Below are 22772 nucleotides of genomic sequence, written 5' to 3'. Positions count from 1 at the left end.
AGAGCAAACCACTGTGCAGTATCTGAAATCACACAGCCAACACTGATTACAGCGACCAAGAGGAAGATCTGGGCAGGGATGCAATAGCTCCGTATCTTTATAACTGTGGTCACAAGAATTACGTGTGAGATAAAGTGGCGTATTAATATACATATTCTGCCAGGGTTAATTTCCTGTTTTGAAACTACAGCTACAGGCACGAGTATCATGGGAAGCGGGTCCTTCTGACCTCTGTAATGTCTTTGCAGCTGTAATTCTGTGTTTATTCAAAATAAGATGCCTTTAAACGTTTATTTTGTGTACCTTCACATTTCTCTGAACAGTTTGTATTAAGAGCAAAGAAGGAAAAATGAAACAGCAGTGATTTTTTTAAACGTGAGGTTTTCAGCCACAAACCCCAAGGGAGGCAGCTCGAGGCTGGGAGTGTTCTGGGTTGGGCACTGTAAACATGTAACGTTAGAATCCAGGCCTGACTCTCATGAACAAAACTGCCCCCATTCTCAAGGTTGGTTCCTTGTCATCTTTCAAGAGACACCCAAGATCACATCCTTATTTACAGAAGCCTTCCGGGTTCTTTCTATTAACCAAAGTGGCTTCTCTAAGCTGTTGCTTCGCAACACCCTTAGCTTGCTTGTTTGTGGTATAATACAAACTTCACCACGGTTGGCACTGTGTCCACCAACTGGGAGGACCGCCAGCTAGAGGCCAGATGCTTCATAAATTAGTTTTGTTTGAAAAAAAGTAAACGCACCTCCCGGGAACCCGTCCGCTTTGGGGAGAGGGCGGTGGTGTGGGCTCCTTCCTCTCACATCACCTACTCTGTGCCCCAGGCTGGCCTCAGCACCCCGTACAAGAGGGCGCTCCTTCCTCTCTGATGCCTGGGACTGCAGGAGGCCTTGCTCTAGAACCGCCTTGTCCCCCGCACCTCCTCCTGGGATCACCCTACGGGAAGCTGGGGCGAGACCTTGGCGGGGTCCTAAGCATTCCAGCCTCCCTTTCCCAGACTCTTCCTCTCCGTCAACGCCCTTCAGGTCACGCCCCCTCGGGTCACGCCCCTCTGAGCGGCCCTAGAGAGGGCGGGGGAAGGGGCGTGTCTTATCCATTTCCGGGCGCCTATTGGGAGGATCTCCGGCGGGAGGCGGAGCTGCATCCGGAGCTCTAGAGGCGTTGTTGCTAACGGCTTTCTGAGGCTCCGGCTTTCGGGACTAACATGGTGAAGAGCGACTCCGACTCAAGCAATATGTCTGAGAAACGACCTTCCGACCACGTCGTGACTCAGCGGCTCCCCGTGTCCTTCAGGGGTGAGTCCCTCGTCTCTGGCACAGCCGCCCTGAGCCAGCCGCCGGGTATCGAACCCCCAACCCGCTGACCACCGGGTTCCGAAAGGCGCGTCTCCCCTGCACTGTGTGCATTCCTCAGAACCGCGCTCTTCTCCTTTACCCCTGGTTTCTCCGGCTGGGAGATAATAGTTTCCCGGTGCTGGGACGCAACCTGTATGGCAACCAAGAGGGCGCACCGTTGGCAGGGGCGTGTATCCATTGCTCGGGACCCTGGCAGGCAGGGACTCGCTTATCCTTCGGGTCCTAGATACCACGTCAGGTGCCAGCGCTTCCTTATCTCGCGCCATACACGCGGACCAGGGCAATCCCTGGCAGTTGTGGTAGAGGCGATTCTCCCGCGGGTTCAGCCTCTCCCATTCTCCTTTCTTTCCTGCCCCAGCGCTTCATAAGAGAAGCTTCCCATGTAGTGATCCCCACGCCTATGGACCAGGGAAGAACTCCCACCTTCTTCCCTCCATCCCCAGCTTCGGGAAACTAAGTTTCCTAGAAAGGGCTAGGCTTCAGCCTCCTTTCCTTCCAGCTTCATTGTCTGCCTCATTCCATCCCCCTTTGTCTTAGAGATCTCGCTTTCCAGGTAAATAGCCCGTTTTTCAACACCCTACTGGGGCCTTCCTGGTCTTGAAGGCTAGAACTGTAAGAGGCCGCATCCTATCCCCTCTGAAGAGTCCTTGAGAGAACTACCTACTTGAGCCTTTAAATTGGACAACTCCTTGGGGTCTGGAGATGCCCAGTAAGAGATAACAAATCTCACCGGAGTTCTGCTCTGCTCTCAGGAGCTTTCCTGATCCAAAGGAATTATTTCTAAAGATGGAATTTCAGAGAGGATGGCACAGTGGGAGAGATTTAGGAGGCTCAGTGGGCTTTTCCAGCAGAGAACCCTGTCATCCGTGCGGATTATCTGCAAAGTCAGCCTGTCTCCCCATCTAAATCCCGTGCCCTAAGCCAGGAACACCTCCTTCAATTCTTTCTCAGGAGTATCACAAGAATTTCAGACGGCACCGGGCAGGAGTTCCTGGGTTCCGTTCTCAGTATCAGACATAAAAGCATGTGTGTGTGTGTGAATCTTGCTCCATGCTTTACTTCCCAAATTGGGAGTATAGTAAAATTAAAGAGAATGATAGCAAAACAAAAAACACACTTAGTAGGCGAAGGCACTAGACTTTATGGATGTTACTTTATTGAATTCCCACAGCTGATACTCAGAGAGGTTACCTTAGCCACACAGGGTTAGTGGGACCATACTTTAAATTCGTATTTCAGTGATTCCAAAACTTGAACAGGCCACTGTCTAGAGGTCTGGGCCCCCCTAGAGCGCGGGTGTGCTGGTCGACTCTGCCGGCGCCCACCTACCGCAGAGGGAAAGCATCTGGAGCAGCACCCTGGGAACAAGCATGGTCTCTGCATTTTAAGATCGGTCCATTTTCTCGGTCATAGACCAGTTTGGTGTTTAGTTCTAACTCCCTTTTCTTAACGCTACATTTATCTGTTTTAGACAGAAATATTTTAGAACTGGTGAAAATGGATTTGTTCTGTCTGAAGCATATATTCAAATAAAATTTTGCTTGGTTTTTGTCACTTCCGATTTTAAAACCTTTCCACTTATTTAGCGTGTGTGTGGCTGGCTTGTGGAAGTCGGAAGGTAACTTGCAAGAATTAATCTCCCCTTCCACCATGTGGGATCCAGGGTCAAATCCAGGCTGTCCTTGAGGACAGCCAGCGCTTTTGCATGTTGAGGCTTCTCACCTTCCTGCTTTCTAGTTCTTTGTTTTTAATTTTGAGCCTCAGTGGTTTGACATTAGGAAAAAATTATTACTATAAGGTATTTCATAGAGTTTCCCAAATGTGTCATGTGCCAAACTTAGCTAGATGCTTTCTTTATAAACATCCAATTGCAACCCTGCCAATAAAGCCAGTGTTTCAGTAAGGAGGCTGAGAGCTGGAGGATAAAAGTACAGCCCAAAGGATTCAGAACTAAGTTTCCAACCCAGGCTCTGACTTTCTGAGCCATTTTCCTGATCCTACGGCTAGCTGTCTGTAAAGCAGGTGCCAAAGTATAGTCTGGTTCAACTTGAGGACTTCATGGGGTAAGAAGCAACAAGGAAGGAAGCCCAGGGGAGCCCAGCGTGAATCAGGACCTTCTGGATAAAGTCATTCAGAGGACTCTGCTGATGGCTGCAGTGCATTTACAAAGCTCAGCTCTGCCTCATTGGCCTTGCAGGGAATTAGTCCTAGAGACACATATACCAAACCTAGGAGGAACCAAGGCAGTTTACCTAAAGCCAGCGCATTCAGTAATGGAACATTGTGGGTGGCTTGCGAAGGCCTGTGTTGTCGTAACAGAGAGCCTTGTCAACAGATAAGTCCCTTTGGGAGGATCTCTTGGAAATAAGCAGAATCATGGGACGGATCTGTTTATTTCGGTTGTTCCAGTTGATCAGATTGGGGAGAACTTTAACTCAGTAATTGACCTGAACTAAACTATCAGTGGTAATAAATGAACTCAACTGGAGACCAAGACTACAGAAGCTGTTGTGTATATATTGTTTATGAGTAAATAGATTTCCATGTCCCTGAATAGTCTAACACTGTAGAAGATAAAGTAACTGTCTGCTCTGCTTTTAAGATGTGAAATGTTGATGAAGTGGCTCAGAAGGGACTAAAGGTGAGGTTTAAAGAGGCCACAGAGAAGCAGCTTCCTGTAAGCTGTGTCAGCCAAAGGTTCTGGACATACTTCTGATATAACATTTATTGTATGGTATTGAAGTTTGTCGGTTGGATTAATCTGTTACCATCTCCTTTTTAACCTCACCGTAAAAACTCAGTATGAGCTGGGCGGTGGTGGCACACACCATAATCCCAGCACTCAGGAGACAGAAGCAGGTGGATCTCTGAGTTTGAGGCCAGCCTGATTCACATAGTAAGTTCCAGAACAGCCAGGGCTACACAGAGAAAGCCTGTTTTAAGGTGGGGGGGGGGGCGGGAACCAAAATAAAAAAACTTCAGTATAAAGTACATAGTAATTAAATAACATGTTAAAAGAAAAGGAAGTGGAAAGGAGTAAATAATCTTATCAATGTTGATGGGCAACTTATTTTATTGTTCATTGATTTTAGGATAGTATATCTTCCTATAGACAGACTACTTATCTAGGTTTGCATTAACAAGAAAGGAACTGTAATTGGCAAGAAAGGATATTGTGCCTAGTAAGAATCCTCACTTACGAAAACAGAAGTTGCAGATCAGGAATTCTTACTATACACTTGTTCTTCCTTTTTCGGCCTCTGCCCACTTTCTGGAACTACTAAAGAAACTTGAACCTCAAGCTTTTGTTTGCTGCTTTAGTAAGTGGAGCCTTGAAAATGCAACCAGGAAAATGCCTTCAAGTATAAGACAATAAAGATGACGCCAAATGTGTCCACTGGAGTGAGCACTCATGGGATGATAGCATAGTTAGTGTACGGGGTGAGAGCAGCGTTAGAGTGAAGAGATGGGGTTGTGGGCTCAGCACCACCACTGCCGGCGTCACTCGGGAGCGCCACTTCCAGAGGGTCAGTTCCTCATCATATAGTTAGGCATAATCTTACTTCTGCATTTCCCAGGATTATCGAATAAGAAAATACATATGTGCTCCTTCCAGAGAAGCACTAGGGAACCCAAAATGCTAACCACACAGGGTTGTCTCTTCAAAGAGAGAGGTGGGAAACCCAATTTCCACCCAGAAGGCTGAGAGAGAGGTGGCTAAAAGCTCTATGGTTTTTGCACTGTGTGGTGAGTCCACACCAGATCCTCCCCCGGGCCTTTTCATGAGCTTCTCTTCTCAGCGAGTCTGCTGGCCCCATCTTTCTGGAATATGTCACATATACTTTATAAACAGCTTCATTGTCTCACAGGATTGAGTTAGTTATCATCAGGAAGTATTTCACCAAATTGTGTTGTGCTTGACTGTGCCGAAAATACACTACTTGGGTCAGACTTAAAGTTTGAACCAACACTGGCTACTGAGTCGTTTAACCAAACTGCCTTCTTATCTCTCCTGGATCAACCCTCTACTGCCTGTGGTGGTCACAGAGACCCCACAGATATATGTTAATGTTCTTTAGAAACTTTAAAGATTACTATGGCATTACTTCCTAGAGAAAACGAAGAATAAAAAGATTAATGACAGACAGCTAGACTCAGAGAATTATACTCATTTCCCGTTCAGAATGTTTGCATTTAGGGGAGTGTGTATGACAGACAGATGGACTGACAAAAGTTTAGAACTAATTTACTACCCCATATGTGATCTGTTCCTCCTCTGAGATAGAGTCCCCAAGCAGATCGTTAGTCTTGATATTTTCTCCATGGTATGTGGGTCCCGGAAGGCAAGTCACCCAATCAAATACTTAATCCTTATGAGTGAATTAATGGTGATCTTAAAGTGTCACGCATTCTACCTAATTTCTCATTGGGTCTCCATAGCACTGTGAAAGGCACTGTTTTTTCTTCCATTTTACTGAGAAGAAAATGGAGTGGTGGGGCTGGGATCGGGCGCTGCATTTTCGATCTCGTCCATATGTCTTAGCAGTTCATCTGAAGAAGACTTAGGAATCCAATGATAAAGTGTTCTATGCTTTTTAGTTCTATTTTAAATGAACATAATGTTTAGCTCCAAAGAGTTTTTGTTTTTTTATTTTATTGAGACAGGGTTTTTCTATTGTAGTCCTGGCTGTTCTAAAACTCACTCTGTAGGCCGGCCAGGCTGGCCTCAGACCCAAAGAGATCCCCTGCAGCTGCCTCCTGAGTGTTGCTGACCAACGGCTCATGAGAGCTTTCTAATTCTGGATATTTTTTAAGATGTCTAAATAAAAGAGCTTTGAGGAGAAAGAAACACTAACATAAGGAGTGCCTGTCCTGTTTGTATAAACCTTGGGCTGGCAAATTGCTTTCTTTTACTCCACAGGGGTCATGGTTAGCCCTTCCTGAGGGAAAAAAGTCTGTGGTCTGGTTTTGTGTCTTGTTTTTTTCTTTGTTTGTCTTTTAAGAATAACCCCTTGCGGAAAGCAGCTGATGATTCTTTTAGGACAGTGGGCAGAAGTGTGCTCTGGAACCCTCGCGGGCCTGAAGTCTCAGTCTGGTTCGTGTAGGGGGTTCCCTTTCTCTTCCCAGAAAAGTTTCACGGACTGGGCAGTTCCCGACATGGCCAGTGTTTTCCTGTGCTTGCTGCACGCACGCTGCCGCATGTGCCGTCCTTTACGGCATCTCTTTTCCTCCTCACTCACTTCCTGAGAAATTAGCTGACTAGCTCTCTTTTTAGGTGAATAGCCTTTTGGGTTTTTTTGGTTTTGTTTTGTTTTTTTTTTTTTTAGATTTTTGAATTTTATTTAATGTGTACGAGTGTTTTGTCTTCATCTATCTATGTGCACTACATGTGTGCCTGGTGCTTGTTATGGCAAGAAGAGGACATCAGATCTCCTGGAACAGGATTATGGGTGCTTGTGAGCCACCATGTAGGTGCTGGGAACCAAACCCAGGTCCTCTACCAGAGCAACAAATGCTCTTAGCTGCTGAGCCATCTCTCCAGGCTCTGAAACAGTTTTGACATTAAAAAAAAGTTCCTTCAGTCCAACTTTTACATTTTTATACTTTTTAAGGGTGAATGTTTTGCTACACATGAAAATCAGAGTTCAGTGTACATAAGTGAGTTTTGTAGGAAGGCAGCCATGATCCTTGCACACACATACTGTGTGCTGCCCATGACTGCTTTGTACTGCCACGGTAGACTGGAGTGTTCTCTCAGACACTGTGGTCTGCAGAGCCTGTTTCCTCCTGGCCCCTCACACGAAGAAGATTGCTAAAAAAAGATTGTTTTAAAAGGAGGAAGAGGATAAGGACAGTTGCATCTTGACTATAAATCTTTTAAGAAGAAAATAAAAATTTCCAAGGCTTTACTTTCACTGCCCATTTGCCCCTAAATAAAGTGCTATTAGACCTGGATAGCATGTGTTTTTAGTATACAACTCCTAGATTCCTATCTGTCCCTACCCAGACAGTACTAGTCAGGACAGTTTATAACATAAAGTGTTCCGCTCACATTCCGAGTCAGGGAAGGAAAGGATTGCCTCGACATACTGTAACTGAAATGGTGCAGCAACTCTTTAGCCCATCCCTTCCCCTTTGCTCAACGGTGCAGTGACCTAGCCCTCATCTTAGATGGGAGGCAGTTGCTGGCCTTTCTCAGCAGAGAACCCAATGCATCTTGAACTTCAGAGTAATTAGATTTCAGTGGTGAATGGGATTCATTACTCCCAGGGACTTTTAGTCCTGGGATGAACTGCCAGCTCCAGTTCATCTTCAAACAAGCCAGATGCGGCGGATGGATAACAACAGACATTGCTCTGAGCATTGGTCTAGGAGCTTACAAGGAAGGAACCACTTTCCCTGGAGCCAGGGACAAAAGTTACTGTACAACTTGTACCTTTTTATGTTTGGTCTTGGTTTTATATTACTTTTCTTGAAGTAAGTTCAATTTGAAAAATAATAAATTTAAATATATATCATTTTAGGTTCTTTTGAAATATTTTATTATTGTTATTGTTATTATTTGTTAGAGACAGGGTTTGTCTGTGTAGCTTTGGCAAAGCAAAGTTTACAGTCAAGTATGGTGAGATCCCTATTCTTTAGAAGTTTTCTACCAATAAAGGATTGGCAAATATTTAAGCCACAATGTCTCAGGAATGTTGATTGCTTGTTGTTTGTCATTTCCTGCCTCATAAGCTACAGAAGGAGACAGCCTTAAATTAATAACTGAGAGAGTCTGAGGAAAGAAGGCTCATGAAATTTTGGTGGGTAACTGAGAATTGCTTTTTCTTATTTGCCCAACAATCATGGCTGACTGAGATTCATTTATGAGCCCAGCGGAACCCCACCTCCTGAGAAGTGTAGTTTATACACTTTGTTGAACTGTGACCAGATGGGATGGGATCTTGATGGTTAGTAATAGGATCATTTCACTGTAAAGGGAATAAGAACATAAATATAATAGTGTTGGCGTGGAGCCAAGCATTTGATATGGACAAGACTGTGTCCAGTTTTCAAACTACCCACCTGACTCCCTGGTCCTCCTCTCTGATGCCATGTACTTCTCTGGGCTTTGAAGAATCTCAGTGTAATGATGGGAACTGCACTTCTGTATTAACTTGTAGAACTATTTGACTTTAAACAAAATGTGTTTGTGTGCATGTGCATCCATGCCATAGCCCACATGCACCAGAGCCCGCATGTACCAGAGCCCGCATGTACCAGAGCACACACACACCAGAGCCCGCATGTACCAGAGCACACACACACCAGAGCCCGCATGCATCATCACCAGAGGACACACACACACCAGAGCCCGCATGCACCAGAACCCGCATGCATCAGCACCAGAGCACACATGCACCAGAGCACACATGCCACAGTGCCAGTGTGGCAGCATGCGTGTGACAGTCAAAGGACAACTTGCAATAATGCGTCCTCTTCTACCATGTGGGTTCAGGGATCAAACTCAAGTGTCCCCATCCTGGCAGCAAGCACCTTTACGTGGTGCGCCATCTCACTGGCAGCCCCTTGTAAATTTCAGTAGTGCAACAACTTTGGTTTTTTTTTTAAGTCAAAAACAAGAAAAGTACAAGTTCATGGCTATAGAGGCTAATAAAAGATGAACAATAGCTGGAGGAGGATATGCTACTAACTTTATTCATTTGAATTTTAAAATATATCATGAACCAAGAAAGAAGTTGGAAGAATGTATTGAAATAGTTAACTATTTCTGAGTTTAAAGTAGCTTTTCCCTCTTTTTATATTTTCCTACATGGTTTTGCATCAGGATGTATATGTATTACATTTGTGATCAGACAAAAGCACTATGTATATGCAAAAGAATGAGGAAGACCAGGTACAATGATATTCATCACAGCATTGTTTTTGATAACAAGAAACCAGAAACAGCCCCTTCACTAATCAGGAAATGGTGGCAGTGTGCAGAAGTAATTTGCATAAAGACACTGTAATGGGTATGTGCCTTATGATTTTTGTCATGAGCCATGCTGCACCCGGAACTAGAACACACATTTCCTCTGTCTTTTTGTTGGTGTTTTCCTTACGTTTAGGGATCTGACAAAGGCTGTGATCCAGCCATCCCAGTCCACTCTCACCCCCAACCTGATGTGTGCCCCTCTTCTCCTTTCCGTTCCTGAATCTTCCGAGCAGACACCGTTCCTCTTCCCCACCTGGTTATGACTCTTTATTCCTCACTGTATGTGGCAGAAGCCGAGTGTTCTTGGTTTTCACCATTCCATATACGAGGCAAAATAAAAAGCAGTGTCTGATTAGCGTTCGCTGGTGAAATGAGGGCCATGCGAGGCATGGGCCGGTGCGCATCAGGCCACGTGAGACGTAGACGGAGATGCAGTGAAGCAGCCAGCATGGAGCACAGACAGGGCGGTTCCGGGAGGAGTGAGGTGCCGTGATGATGGCCTGTAACAGGCTGTACGGTTTTGTGTTCAACAGAAAACTCCAGGACAGAACTGGGACCATGCGGATGGATTCTGGTGGCTTTCTCGTTCTTGTTCGTACTTATAACCTTCCCGTTATCGATATGGATTTGCATAAAGGTAAAGAGCATTTCTTTCTCTTCTGGAGCACTAGGCCTGTGGGACAGATAGAGGGATATTGTACGGGCCTGTGGTTCTTTTTCTTCCATCTCTCTTTTGGGAAACACATCTGCTGATGAATTACAGTAGATCTTAAACACCTTTCAGCCACTATCCACTCAGTTCCTCCTCACAGGCAAAGTGACGATGGCCATGCCAGTTCTCTGTGTCGGGATGTGAGACCACCGTGAGAAAGCATCTCACAGCTAGGATGGCAGGGCAGGGCGGGTTCGCTGGCAATACCACCACTGCCATGTTTCCTCACTTATAAAATGGGAGAAAATGGCAGGCGCTGCTGCGGATAATGGCGGGGATGAAATGAACCGCCTGCAGAGCCTGGAACCGAGCGAGCGCTCCCCAGCACAGAACTCTCCTACGAAGTTACATTTGCATATTCCTAAAATAATGAATGTGTGACCTGCATTTTCTGATACATCTTGTTGTAATTAGGAATCAGAAAAAAAGCTATAAGCTTTTCTGAGCAGACAAAACATGAATGATTAGTAGGGACGCTAATGGGGGTGGAGATGGATTTCCCCGCTTGGCCCTGATTCCCAGTGTGTCCACAACCAGAGTGTTTTTCTGGGTTTGGGGCAGGGGCTTCTAGGTAGTGCAGGCTGGCCTTGAACTCACTTCGTAGTTCAGGTTGGCCCAAACTCATCATCCTCTGGCTTCTGCCTCGAGAGCCCTGAGACTAGAGGCCTGTGTTGCGACTCCCCTTGCTTTTGTAAGAAGTATAAAAGTGTGTGCTCAATAAATAAGCACTGTGCTTGAAAGAGCAAACGCCAAATTGATGTCTATAGACACTGTCGGAAATGGAGAAAACGCCAGGAGGCTCTGAGCCTGGCCAGAGCAGAAACACGTTAAGAAGCTATGTCCGTACATGCGTGTGCTCATCATGGTGACTTTTCATTCCTGTTTGTTTTCCAGATTGTAAAGGAGTATGAAAGGGTCATCATCTTCAGGCTGGGTCGCATTTTGCAAGGAGGTGCCCGAGGACCTGGTCAGTACTGGGTTTCTGTCTGGAAACTAAAGTGTTGTGGTTTTTTTAAACCTATATAAGTGTGTGAGTGAGGTATGTGTGTGTGTGTGTAGGGGGTATGTGCACATCAGTGCTGATGTCCACAGAGGCCAGAGATATGAGATCCCTCTGTAGCTGGAGTTACAGAATTTGGGAGCTACCCAGTGTAGGTGCTGGGAATCAAACCCTGGGTCCTCAGGAAGACCATCAGGTGCCCTTAACTGCTGAGCCCTCTCTCCACTCTGAGACTGGAGTGCCTTACTGATATGAGTCCCCAGTGAGGCCTCTGCTTAGAACAAAAGCTTTATGACAGCATAGCTAATGGCCCTGGCCAGGCCATTACAATCTGCTTAGGGTGATTAGGTTATTGTTTGCACTGGCTACAGCTGGGAGGCTGAGCATGAGAATCCATCCAAAGAAAGCCTTCAGTTAGATGCTGGGTTTAAAGGAACGTGTCGCCACGCCCACCTAGGCTCTGGGAATTCCCAGGAACTGAACTTAGTCCCTTATTAAAGGGCTTGCTGTTCGACAGCTGGACCCCGACACAGAAGCCGATAGCATTTAGTGTTGCGGGACAGTAGCCACAACGCCCTGGAGCGCACAGGAGACCCAGAGAAAAGCAGACACGAGGCAAAGCTTTCCCATTGCTTTTGTTTGGTTGTTTTTTTAAATACTTATTTTTATTATTTTAAAATTATATGTTAGCCAGGCGTGGTGGCACATGCCTTCAATACCAGCACTTGGGAGGCAGAACCAGGTAGATCTTGAGTTAAAGACCAATCTGGTCTACAGAGTGAGTTTCAGGACAACCAGGCTACATAGGGGAAGCCTGTGTTGAAAAACCAAAAATAAACAAATAAATAAATACAATTATATGTGAATATGTGCACACGAGTGTATGTGCCTTCAGAATCCATCAGATGGTTGGAGCCCTTGGAGCTGGAGCTACAGACAGTTGTGAACAGTCTGTATGGGTGCTGGGAACTGAACTTGGGTCATTCAGGAAGAGCAGCAAACATTCTTGAGCCATCTCAGCCCCTCTGCTCGGCTGTTCTGTTCTGTTCTTGTCAAAGCAGCATCTCAAAGACTGACCTGAAACTCACTGTGTACCCTAAGCTGGCTGCAAACTCCCAGCAATCCTCATGCCTCAGCCTTACAAATATTGTAAATACCTGCATGTACAGCTATGGCTGCCCTTCTAAATGCGAGGCATAAGAAGTATTAGCCACAGAGTATTCCTGACAGGGATAGCTCCATGCAGAGCCATGGAGGGAGAGAATAACAGAGTGGAGGCACTGTACTGTGCGAGATTGTGAGCTCTTAGGGTGAGAAGTGAGCGAGAGTGTTAAAAACAGCAGTCGGGACTGAGCCCGCTATGGCTGATCAAGCTGAAGCCATCCTGTGCCTGTTTACAGGTCTGTTTTTTATCCTGCCCTGCACTGACACCATCATCAAGGTGGACATGAGGACCATCTCCTTTGATATTCCTCCTCAGGAGGTGAGCCGTTCTCTAGCTATGGCCGAGGGCTCTCACAGCCTGCCCTAGGCCAGCGCTGGCAGCTGACTGCCTTCCCTTTCCCAGCTCTGCGGCCTTGGGTGAGTCTCTCAGTTCTCTGTGTCTCAGCGTCCTCAGCTATAACATGGAGGTCATAACGGTGAGGCCAACCTAATGTGGTGTTGTAAGGAGTGACTGAGATTCCAGCGGGAACTGCTTAGCAGGGCGCTGAGACTGAAGTGCCGGGGGAGTGCTGCTTGCTGTTATTAGAAACTGTGTGACCAAGGACACAAGGAGCTATCCTTGTTCCCACCACAGCTCTCTTCCATGGGTTTCTGACAGAAAAACAAATTCAGTCTAGTTGAACATCCTTTCTAAGGGTCTTCATTTTTTATTTGAGACAAATTGGTTAGAAGCCACAGAATTAGCAACTGCTCATTTGTTTGGTATTTTAGGAGTTTCTGTATCATTTCGCACCCTTCCAGCTTCTTCACAAACAGCTCAGGCAGCATCCACAGCCAGTTCCTAGAAGGCCACACTGCAGAGAGACAAATCCTGGGGATTCTCTGTTGCTTTCCCCTCAGCTCAGGGCTCACTGCACTGGACACCAGCTCTGTCATGGCCATTTGGTACCCATATGTCAGGAGACATAGAACCAGTGTAGACAGGAGTCCCCACGGCTGCTGACCAGGCTAACTGTGGGAGGAGGGAGAGCATGTTCCCTGGGCACAGGCCGGGAGCTCAGCATGATGCTGGAGCCTAGCTTTCTCCTATCACAGATCACATAATCCAGACACCAGATGGGAACTCCCTTACTGGTACTGATCCAAGCATCTGGTATGGTTGGACTTCTCAGTGCAGACATCTCTGGATTCTCTGCATGTTTCTTTGTCATTGATGGGCTCCCTGGAGCTCCTGGGAGGGCTGGGAATTGTGTGGCATTTTCTTGTGTAAACATTGTGGGCATCTGGTGTGTTGCTGTGCACTTCTGCCTCTCGCTGTTCCCGTTCCCCTGTAAGCTGCCAGCCCAGAGTGGATTGGAACTTGGCAAGCAGCTCTTCCCTATCCCCTGTGAGCTTGCTGCAGAGGGAGATAAACCCTCTGCCAACAGTAAACAGTGAGCAGAGACACTCTGAACACAGCTGTGGCAGGCAGCCACAGGGGCAAGATCTGTGAGTGACATTCATTTTCCCATGGCGGTAAGAGGTTGTCACGTGAGATGGTAGGGAACTGTGCATTTGTGAAGAGGTCCCCACTTCTCTAGTTTAGAGGTATTTTTAGATTGCTAAACAACAAAAGAGGATTGCTGCTTTGGAGCTTGGAAGGGCTATGGGGCTGTTTAGCTGTTGCGATTACTTTTCATTGGCATAGCTGGGAATGTTTTAAAATGCTTCCTTCATGACCATCATAGAAATAGTCACAGATGAGGGGCTTCCAGGTCTCATGACTTACAGTCCGCTACAGCCCACCCAGCTGGGTGCAAGCAGAGCCAGCTCGGGTTCTGGACTCCGCTCCTGCGAGGCTTGTCACTCATTTTCTAGATCTCATTTCAGTTCCTCTCTCATGTAGGGACCCACCAGGTATCAGTCATACTGTCAGTGCGAGAGAAACAAAGAAAAACTGCCCCTAAGAAGCTCACAATTGCTGGGCTAATTCCAGCACTACGGAGGCAGAGGCAGGAGGATCTCTGTGAGTTTGAGGCCAGCCTGGTCTACAGAGCAAGTTCCAGGACAGCCAGGAGCCAGGGTTGCTACACAGAGAAACCTTGTCTCAAAAAAAAAAGACAACAACAAAAATCAAATGAGGAAAAAAAGAAAGGAAACTCAGTCTCTGGGGAAAACCCCACATCCCACTCAGTGCACCCCTCCACAGAGGGGCAGGGAGGTGCCAGGAAGTGCCTGTGACTGTGACAGTCAGAGAGACCACTGAGAAGACATCTGAGTACTGGGAAGAAATGAACAAGAACAATGCTAGCTATGAGTGGCATCTCCAAATCTGTTGAGTGATTGGATAATCAGCTGGAGTTGGATAACTAGGAATGTTTGATGAAATCTCGAAGGGTGTAATTAATCTTCTGATGCCTTATTGAAGAAAATCAGCCATTGCTTAAGGATTCAAAGAAGAGCATTTGTAGTGACAATGAAGAAGCTGTGGTAGGTGTGTGATTGTCCTTTTCCTCCTGTAGGTCCTCACTAAGGATTCAGTGACAATCAGTGTGGATGGCGTGGTCTATTACCGTGTTCAGAACGCAACCCTGGCTGTGGCAAATATCACCAATGCAGATTCAGCAACCCGCCTTTTGGCACAAACCACGCTGAGGAATGCCCTGGGCACCAAGAACCTGTCTCAGATTCTCTCTGACAGGGAGGAGATTGCACACCACATGCAGGTGAGTGTAGACCAAAGCTTCTGTCCTACCAAGTCCCACAGCCATTCAGTCCCAAAGAAACACACAGAAGCTTTATTAATTATAAACTGTTTGGCCTCTTCACCCAGGCTTATTATTAACTAGCCCTTACAACTTAAATTAACCCATAATTCTTATCTATGTTTAGCCACGTGGCTTGGTACATTTTCTCAGTAAGGCATTCTCATCTTGCGTCCTCTGCATCTGACTGGTGATTGAGTCTCTGTCTTTCCTCTTCCCAGAATTCTCCTAGTCTAGTCGGCCCGCCTGGCTACTGGCCAATCAGCGTTTTATTATACTAATATGAGTGGCAAATCCTTACAGTGTACAAGAGCTTTATCCTACAGCAGGTGAGGAAGGTGGCTCTGTCACTTAGCCTGAAGAGATAATTGCACTGGATCCATGACTGACGACGGCATGGCTGCCTTTTTTTCTTTTCCAGGGGTCCAGACTTTATATAAATGTTTTCAGACTAACATCCACAAGTTTATGGCACTCAGGTGCATGCTATTTTTAGATTCCTTCCAGTGTTCTGTTTTTCCCGGAATCCATACTATCCTCATCATAAGATCATAACAGTTTAGATGTTATTCTGCAAGAACACCACTGAAGCCCTGGTGTGTGGACAGGTCATGAATCTGCGCATACCTGTCATGCCTTCCAGTCTTAACTGTGAGGTAGATGTTACTAATACTAAGGCTGACCTGTTCAAAAACGTTACAGTATTATAAATATGAATTCCTGCCCTTCATAGAGGTTTCGCCATGGTTAAGTCTGTGGCTTGTTTTGTTTTGAAACGGCTATCACTACAGCTCAGAGTGCCCTGTAACCTGCTCTGTAGCCCACGTTGGCCCCGTGGTCTTGCCTCATCATCACTGCCACCGCCCTGCTAAGGAATATGGCCTGTGTGACGCCATCATACCTCCTGGAATAGTGCGGTTCATTCCTGCCCTTCTAAAGAGAGGAGTGAAACAGGATTTCATGGCTCACATTGACTCGGGTAGGCAAACAGTGACAAAGCAGGCTTAGCCCAGGCTGGCCGCTGCACTCGTGTTTCACAGGAGCACGGCCTCAGCTGTTCACTGTGTTCCCCTCCTGCTCTTGACCTATGAGAGCGAGGCAGAGTATTGGAAGAGGTGCAGCGGAAACCACAAATAAACAGTTTCTTTATGACCCCTTCGAGTTTGCCAACAGCTGCACTGGCTCCTCAGTAATAGAATCAGGGCAGTTTGTCTCCAGCCCCAGCTTGAGCTCCCATGGTGCAGTTTCTCTGCCACTGTCACCAGACCTGATCGACCCACATCCCAGCTGCTCTTGGCGCCTCACAGGAGCCTCGGTGCCTCATGTGCTGCACTCGCTTTCTCCTCTCCTTCCAGAGTACACTGGATGACGCCACCGATGACTGGGGAATAAAGGTGGAGCGTGTGGAGATTAAGGACGTGAAACTGCCTGTCCAGCTCCAGAGAGCCATGGCTGCGGAGGCAGAGGCTGCCCGGGAGGCAAGAGCCAAGGTAATGTTTCTTGCTTGTTTAGGTTCTGTTTTGTTTAGTTCAATTTCCTTTTTAAAATCCAGAGGAATAAAAACACAATCAATGAAAAACAGTGAAACAGCCCTGAATGTTTAGTATAGAAGCTCTTCCCATTGTTTCAAATCCTATTTCCTCAGAGGCTACTACTCTTAACGTGTGTGTGTGTGTGTGTGTGTGTGTGTGTGTGTGTGTGTGTGTGTGTGTATGTATGTGTGTGTGTGTGTGCGCAAGTGCATCATCATGCGTGTGTGCGCGCTTGTGTATCGATATGTGTGTGCATGCGAGTGTGTGAGTGCATCGTGTGTGTACATGTGTGCATGTGTATGCACGAGTACATCGTGTGTGTGTGTGTGTGTGTTTGTGTGTGTGTGTGCACATTTTTGAGACAGGGAGTTATTTGGTCAGCTAGGCTCCAGGACCCGGCTGCCTCCCCTCCAGTACTGAGGTTACAGATGTGTGCCACCACGCCTTGCTTTTACATGAGTGCAGGGGAATCCAAACTCCAGTCCTCATGGAGAACTGTACAGGAAGTGCTTTATCTGGTGAGCTATCTCCCTAGTCCTGTCCTTGCATTTTATTTAACTAGGTTGTTGGGTTGTTGGCACAAGTACACACACTGTCCTGCATCTTGGCCTTTCCCCTTAGGTCTCATGGGAATATTGGTCTGTTAGATTTGTATCATTCGCTCAGGATTGTGAGCTGCATTCTTGATTTCCTCAGTTCATATTAAAGGCAGATTGTCGTTCAGAGCACAGAACAGTTCCTCAGCTTGCTGCCACCTGACCCTCCCTCGGCTTCATGGTTTCCACCCCCTCTCTTTTCCAGGGACCTTTCCTTCGTACTGCTTTTTCTTTCTCCCATTCCCACGGTTTCTCATCTTCATCTCGCCTTTGTCTTAAGCCTACATGAGTGGCCCTTCTGGTAGTGCTGTTAAGATAACATAAAAAAGAATTGTATCTTTTAAGATGACAATGTATCAAAATATGCAGCATCTCCCTAAACCCCCAAACCCCTAAACTGGAAAGAGAGGTAGGCCTCTCCAGAGTTGGACCTGGATTCTCACTGTAAATAGCCCATGGTGGAGAGTGCCTCACTCCGAAGTTCCAGCATTCCTAAGGGGCTGTAAAGAGCAAAGCCTTCCTGTATAGAAGGGGATTCTCTCTAGGGAAACAGGGATGAGAGCACACCCCAGCATGGCCACACAGCCCCCCTTGTGAACAGCGAGAGCACACCCCAGCATGGCCACACAGCCCCCCCCCCCGTGAACAGCGAGAGCACACCCCAGCATGGCCACACAGCCCCCCCATGAACAGCGAGAGCACACCCCAGCATGGCCACACAGCCCCCCCTGTGAACAGCGAGAGCACACCCCAGCATGGCCACACAGCCCCCCTGTGAACAGCGAGAGCAGTTTTCATAGGAGGGTTTGCTGCGCCTTTGACTGGTCTCCTAAACACGGGAGCAAACCAGTTTGTCATCACTAGAAAGGGGTAGTAGTTGCGAGTGGCCAACCACAGAACGCTGTCCGTGCTGTAGGATACCTGTCTCAGCCACAGACTGGCCGTTATAAAGTCTTAGCTGCCAGTAGCAAACAGAGGAGTAGCCTGTTGGCATGCTGCCTCGCCAGGGTCGCCATGCCTTCTGCAGATGCTCACGAATGCGTGTGACATTGCAGAACTCTCACGGGTGTCCTTGCCAGACCATCACTTTCAGGATGCGCGGTGTTGTGAGAAGCTTCCTCTTACCATCCAGGTATTTGGAAACTAGGAACTGCTTTTACCTTATTATCTGTCATTGGCTAAAAGCCCATTTTTATACCATGTAAAACAATAATTTCTCATGCATAGAATATCAGAATCAAAGGATTCCTTGCTGAGAACCTGCACCTTCTATCCCCATGTCAGTGATTAACTGCGGGGTTGTTTCCCCTGAGCTTAGACTTGGCATCAGAACCCTTTTGTGGAGCTCCAGATAACAACCCTCCACGGCTTGGAGTTAGCCTTCAAAATGAAACTTGTTTGCCATTCTAGTCAGTGAAAACTGAAGCCCAGAAGAGCAGAGCGATTTCCTCAAGGTCCCATAGTTGATTAGTGGTGGGAACTCTCTCCTCCCCTTTCCCTTCCCATCTCCTCTGGGACTCCCACCACTGGCCTTCTACAGCTCCTGTCTTCCTCTAAACAAGGAGCAAAGAAAAGGAGGCCAGTTAGAACTCTGGCTACCATGCTGTCCCTTAGCCTGACAGCTGTGACATGAACCTGGGCAACAGCTGGCTGTCCTCAAGGGTGGGGTCCGCACAGTGAGCCTGCTTCTTAAAGTACACTACGAAATAAATAGCTCCAAAATGGCTGCAGCTTTGCTCACACTCAAGTTCTCATGGGAAGATAGAAGGCAGCTACCTCTTCAGTAAGCAAGCTGCCGAGAGAGAGAGAGAGAGAGAGAGAGAGAGAGAGAGAGAGAGAGACCATAAACAGACTCCAGAATGGAAGCCCTCCAGTTAATAAGCCACAGGGAAACTCAGATTCAAGTCACAGGCAGATGCCATGCTAGACATCCATCAGGATGGCTTGAAAACACAGTGTGAGAGGAGCTAGGAGTGGAGAGGCAGGAACAGGAGCCCTTGTGTTCCGCTGTGGGAATGCCTGTTGGTACTGTCACTTTGGAAGGCAGTGTAGTGATATCTACCAAAGCTGGATGTTTGCAGAGCCCATGGCCAGTAGCTCCACCCCTCAGTGTGTATCTCATAGATCCATGCCCATGTTTACCAGGGGTGTGCCACAGAAACACTTCACCCCAACCTGGAAACTTTCCAAGTACCCATCCTGAGTTAGATGGATAAAGGCTGAGTTATTCACAGGCAGTAACAGCATGCAGCAAGAATGAACACAGCAGTGCTCCCTAAGAAAATCTGAGCGGAGGAAGCCCCTCAAAAGTGGGGAGGGGGCCTGCTTTGGGGAGGTGGCATGTTAGAGAAAAGACACCTGCTGTTATGTAAAACCAATTCCTTTGGCCCAAAATAAACCTGGCTTGCGGTTTTTGCCTATATAATGTCAACCCTAAATGATGCGCTGCCTCGAGTAGTGGTCAAGCCCCAGCCTGGCTGGAGAGCGAGCTGAATAAACCTTGCTTTTGCATTCTGGACTGGACTGGATCCTGGTGGTCTCTCTGCGGGTTGCGACTTGGGTACAACATTTAGAACTTGATTTCTCTGCTCTGTCTGCCTACTGATCATCAGATGCTGTCCCATTTCTAGAGGAGTGTATTAGCTCCTTGTCTATTGCTGTGCTGAAACACCATGACCAAGGCAGCTTATTGGGAATTATCTTATCATCCTACAGCAACATGTTCAGGACAGGGCAGAATGAAAGCTTTCTGTAGGTCTGAAGAGGGTTCTGCAAGTGTTCCAGAGTTTCTCCTAATACGCTCCTGAATGTGTGAGGGTCATCACATGTGCGTGGATGGTTAGTACCCGTTACTATGGAGCTGTCATGTACTTCCTAGTGTGCACACGAGTTCGTGTGCTAAAACTCACACTGCCTTCTTCTGTCAAACAGGATCTGTCAGGTTTTGGTTCAATAAAGTCTTTCCTTTCTTTGATTTCAAAGAACTGGAATCCACGTGATTTGCAAAGGGCTTGTATCCGCACACGAAGTCAGCCGCTCACCCCTTCACAGTGCTGTGGACTGTTCGATACCCTGTTCAGTATGACTGTCTTCCCTGTTCAGTGGGGGACAGGCGGCAGGAAAAGAGAACGCCTTGAGCCAGACACATCCTTCAGCATGTTTCAGGAAAAGAACATCTGGAAGCGAGTCCAGGCGTTGATTCCTGGGAAGTCCCAAAGGCTGCCTAAGGCACAAGAGCCCTTACTGGAAGACTGCAGGGTGGCACCATGCTCTTTGCCAGCTGACCTCTTCTTCCCTTCCGTAGGTGATCGCAGCTGAGGGAGAGATGAACGCGTCCAGAGCTCTGAAAGAAGCTTCCATGGTGATCACCGAGTCCCCTGCCGCCCTTCAGCTCCGGTACCTGCAAACCCTGACCACTATCGCTGCGGAGAAGAACTCCACCATTGTCTTCCCTCTGCCCATCGATATGCTGCAGGGCCTCATGGGCTCTAAACACTGAGCTGTGCAGGTCTGTGCAGCACTGTGCTGAGCCCTTCCCAGGGGAAAGTGGGGACCAATTTAGCCGTTCAGTCGCAGCAAGATTAGCAGGAAGCTTGACTGTTCCCATCCCTCCCCTTTTCTGTATGTAGACCGAGGGACTCTTAGAAGGGACAGGAATCCTAAGAGCAGCTGAGAGACCACTTTGGAGCTAGGATGTAGTAGCATTTGTGTAGCAGGCTCCGGGTTTCATCTTTAGCACCAAAACAAACAAAGTCACTAGCTTGTAAATAGTGAGACAAATGGGCCGTCTATGCACGGTAACTTACTCTTTACTAAATCTGCATCCTATTTTGTGGTAGGCTGAAGCCCTCTCTAACTTCCTTTAAACTGTCCAAGCCCTATGTGAGCAGTCAAGCCAGGGGCACAGCCTCGACATGCCACCCGACCCCACTGGGCAAATGTTCTGCACAGTGAAGACTTTTGTCACCCTGCTTCTCTGGGCCACCTGTGCCTTCCCGTCAGGGAATCTTGAAGGGCATTTCCCCAGTGTCTGCCTGGTGTAAGCCCAAACTCCTCCATGATCCTGTCAGAACTCGAGAAAGAGGCTTGACTGGCCCTCCCTGGACCTGTACCTCCCCCCTCTGAGTACCATACTTCCCCACAGTGGTGGGTGGTCCTTTTGAAAACAATGCCTGCAGTTTTTACAAGCCCTTTGTGCCTCCCCCAGACTTGATGGTCCCTTTCTGTGCTGCCTTAAAGAGCAGCTAAATTCTTGTCACAAAAGTGCTTCTTCTCACTTTTGCCTATTTTCATGTATCAGGTTTTTAAATTTTTGATTTTTAAAACTAACTTTTTAAGTTCTACAAATAATTGTTATATGCCCATTTGAATAGCTTATGTACAGAAGTCCTTTTTTTAAAAAAAAAACTTAAGAAAACCATTATACTTTGCTCTCTGCATACTGTTAACTACTCTACACTATGAATGTTGTGACTGCTGATCCTACCCGAGTAGTTAACTCGCGGAGGGGGAGCGTGTGATCCCTGTTCTTGCACAGACACCCGTGCTGAGCTCTCGCTGCAGAAGGAAAATGCTTGTTTGGCCAGGATTTTTGCTGTTGTTTTCATACAAACGTTGACACCAAGAGGAAGTGGTCGGTCCCTATGGGCCACAGTTTCTTATTGTGACATCCTTCCCTTGGCCTGGAAAGCTTGGTGGTGACTTTTGCAACATCTTTGAGGCTCTTGATTCACCTGAAGATGCCTAAAAGAGCAGCTCCCTGTGGTGGAGCACCATTCACTCCGCTGTGCGCCAGGCCCACATGGAGCCTCCACCTCCCTCACACCCGCTTTCTAAACCTTGAACCCAGCTCGGTTTTCTGAGATTTCCACCCAGGACTCTAGTTGCATTTACATTTTGAATTTAAAATGATGGTTTCATCTGTTTGGAGAAGTGACTTGCCCCCCACTGAGGACCAGGTACCCCGTGTCCTGGTGCAAACACCTGCTCAGAGGTGGAAATGATACACCGGTCTCTAGATTTCTCCACAGACACCGACTGGCCTTTGCTTCTGTGCCTTGTGAATTAGTCACCTAGCAGACTACAGTGCAGTCACAGGGAGGAGAGGGGAATGGCGAGCCGTGGGAAGGGTGCTGCTGTGGGTTTTCACGAGTCCTCCCCTTCAGCCGTGTGTAATAAAGTGTGTCCCTATAACCAGTTTCCCTCTGTCAGAGTCTGTGGTGTTGCTGTGAAGAAGTTCATTGGAGTTTGCATTCATAGTTGGGGGGGGGGCTTAAATCTTAACTTGAGTTTTAGGTTCTGAAACCTTAGTGATTCAGGGCAAAGAGAGGAGCTGGTTGACTGTCTGTAACAACATGTTCACAGCATGGCCCCAAATAGAAGAAAGAAAACACAAAACACAGGGTTTATTATGCTTTCTAGTTCACTGTTGTGAGTCCCCACACTGCCTGTCTTCCCACGCCTGGCTGTCCACCCTGTGTCTCCCCACACTGCCTGTCTTCCCACGCCTGGCTGTCCACCCTGTGTCTCCCCACACTGCCTGTCTTCCCACGCCTGGCTGTCCACCCTGTGTCTCCCCACACTGCCTGTCTTCCCACGCCTGGCTGTCCACCCTGTGACTCCCCACACTGCCTGTCTTCCCACGCCTGGCTGTCCACCCTGTGACTCCCCACACTGCCTGTCTTC

The 22772-nt window shown here is 47.4% G+C and overlaps 1 protein-coding gene across 1 annotated transcript; it reads left to right on the top strand.

The window, feature by feature from the left end:
• The first annotated feature begins 1147 nt into the window (after positions 1 to 1147).
• On the top strand, positions 1148 to 22283 carry Stom (stomatin). Its single transcript, XM_075986001.1, has 7 exons — positions 1148 to 1301; positions 9873 to 9976; positions 10946 to 11018; positions 12452 to 12534; positions 14717 to 14920; positions 16315 to 16449; positions 20392 to 22283. Exons 1-7 carry the CDS (start codon positions 1211 to 1213, stop codon positions 20584 to 20586), a joined length of 885 nt encoding a protein of 294 aa, XP_075842116.1. The 5' UTR covers positions 1148 to 1210; the 3' UTR covers positions 20587 to 22283.
• The last annotated feature ends 489 nt before the right edge of the window (positions 22284 to 22772 follow it).

Source organism: Microtus pennsylvanicus, chromosome 9 (assembly GCF_037038515.1).
Source record: "Microtus pennsylvanicus isolate mMicPen1 chromosome 9, mMicPen1.hap1, whole genome shotgun sequence".
NCBI classification, from domain to species: Eukaryota; Metazoa; Chordata; class Mammalia; order Rodentia; family Cricetidae; genus Microtus; species Microtus pennsylvanicus.
Note: the sequence above shows the minus strand (reverse complement) of the source record. Positions and strands in the feature narration are given on the sequence as shown.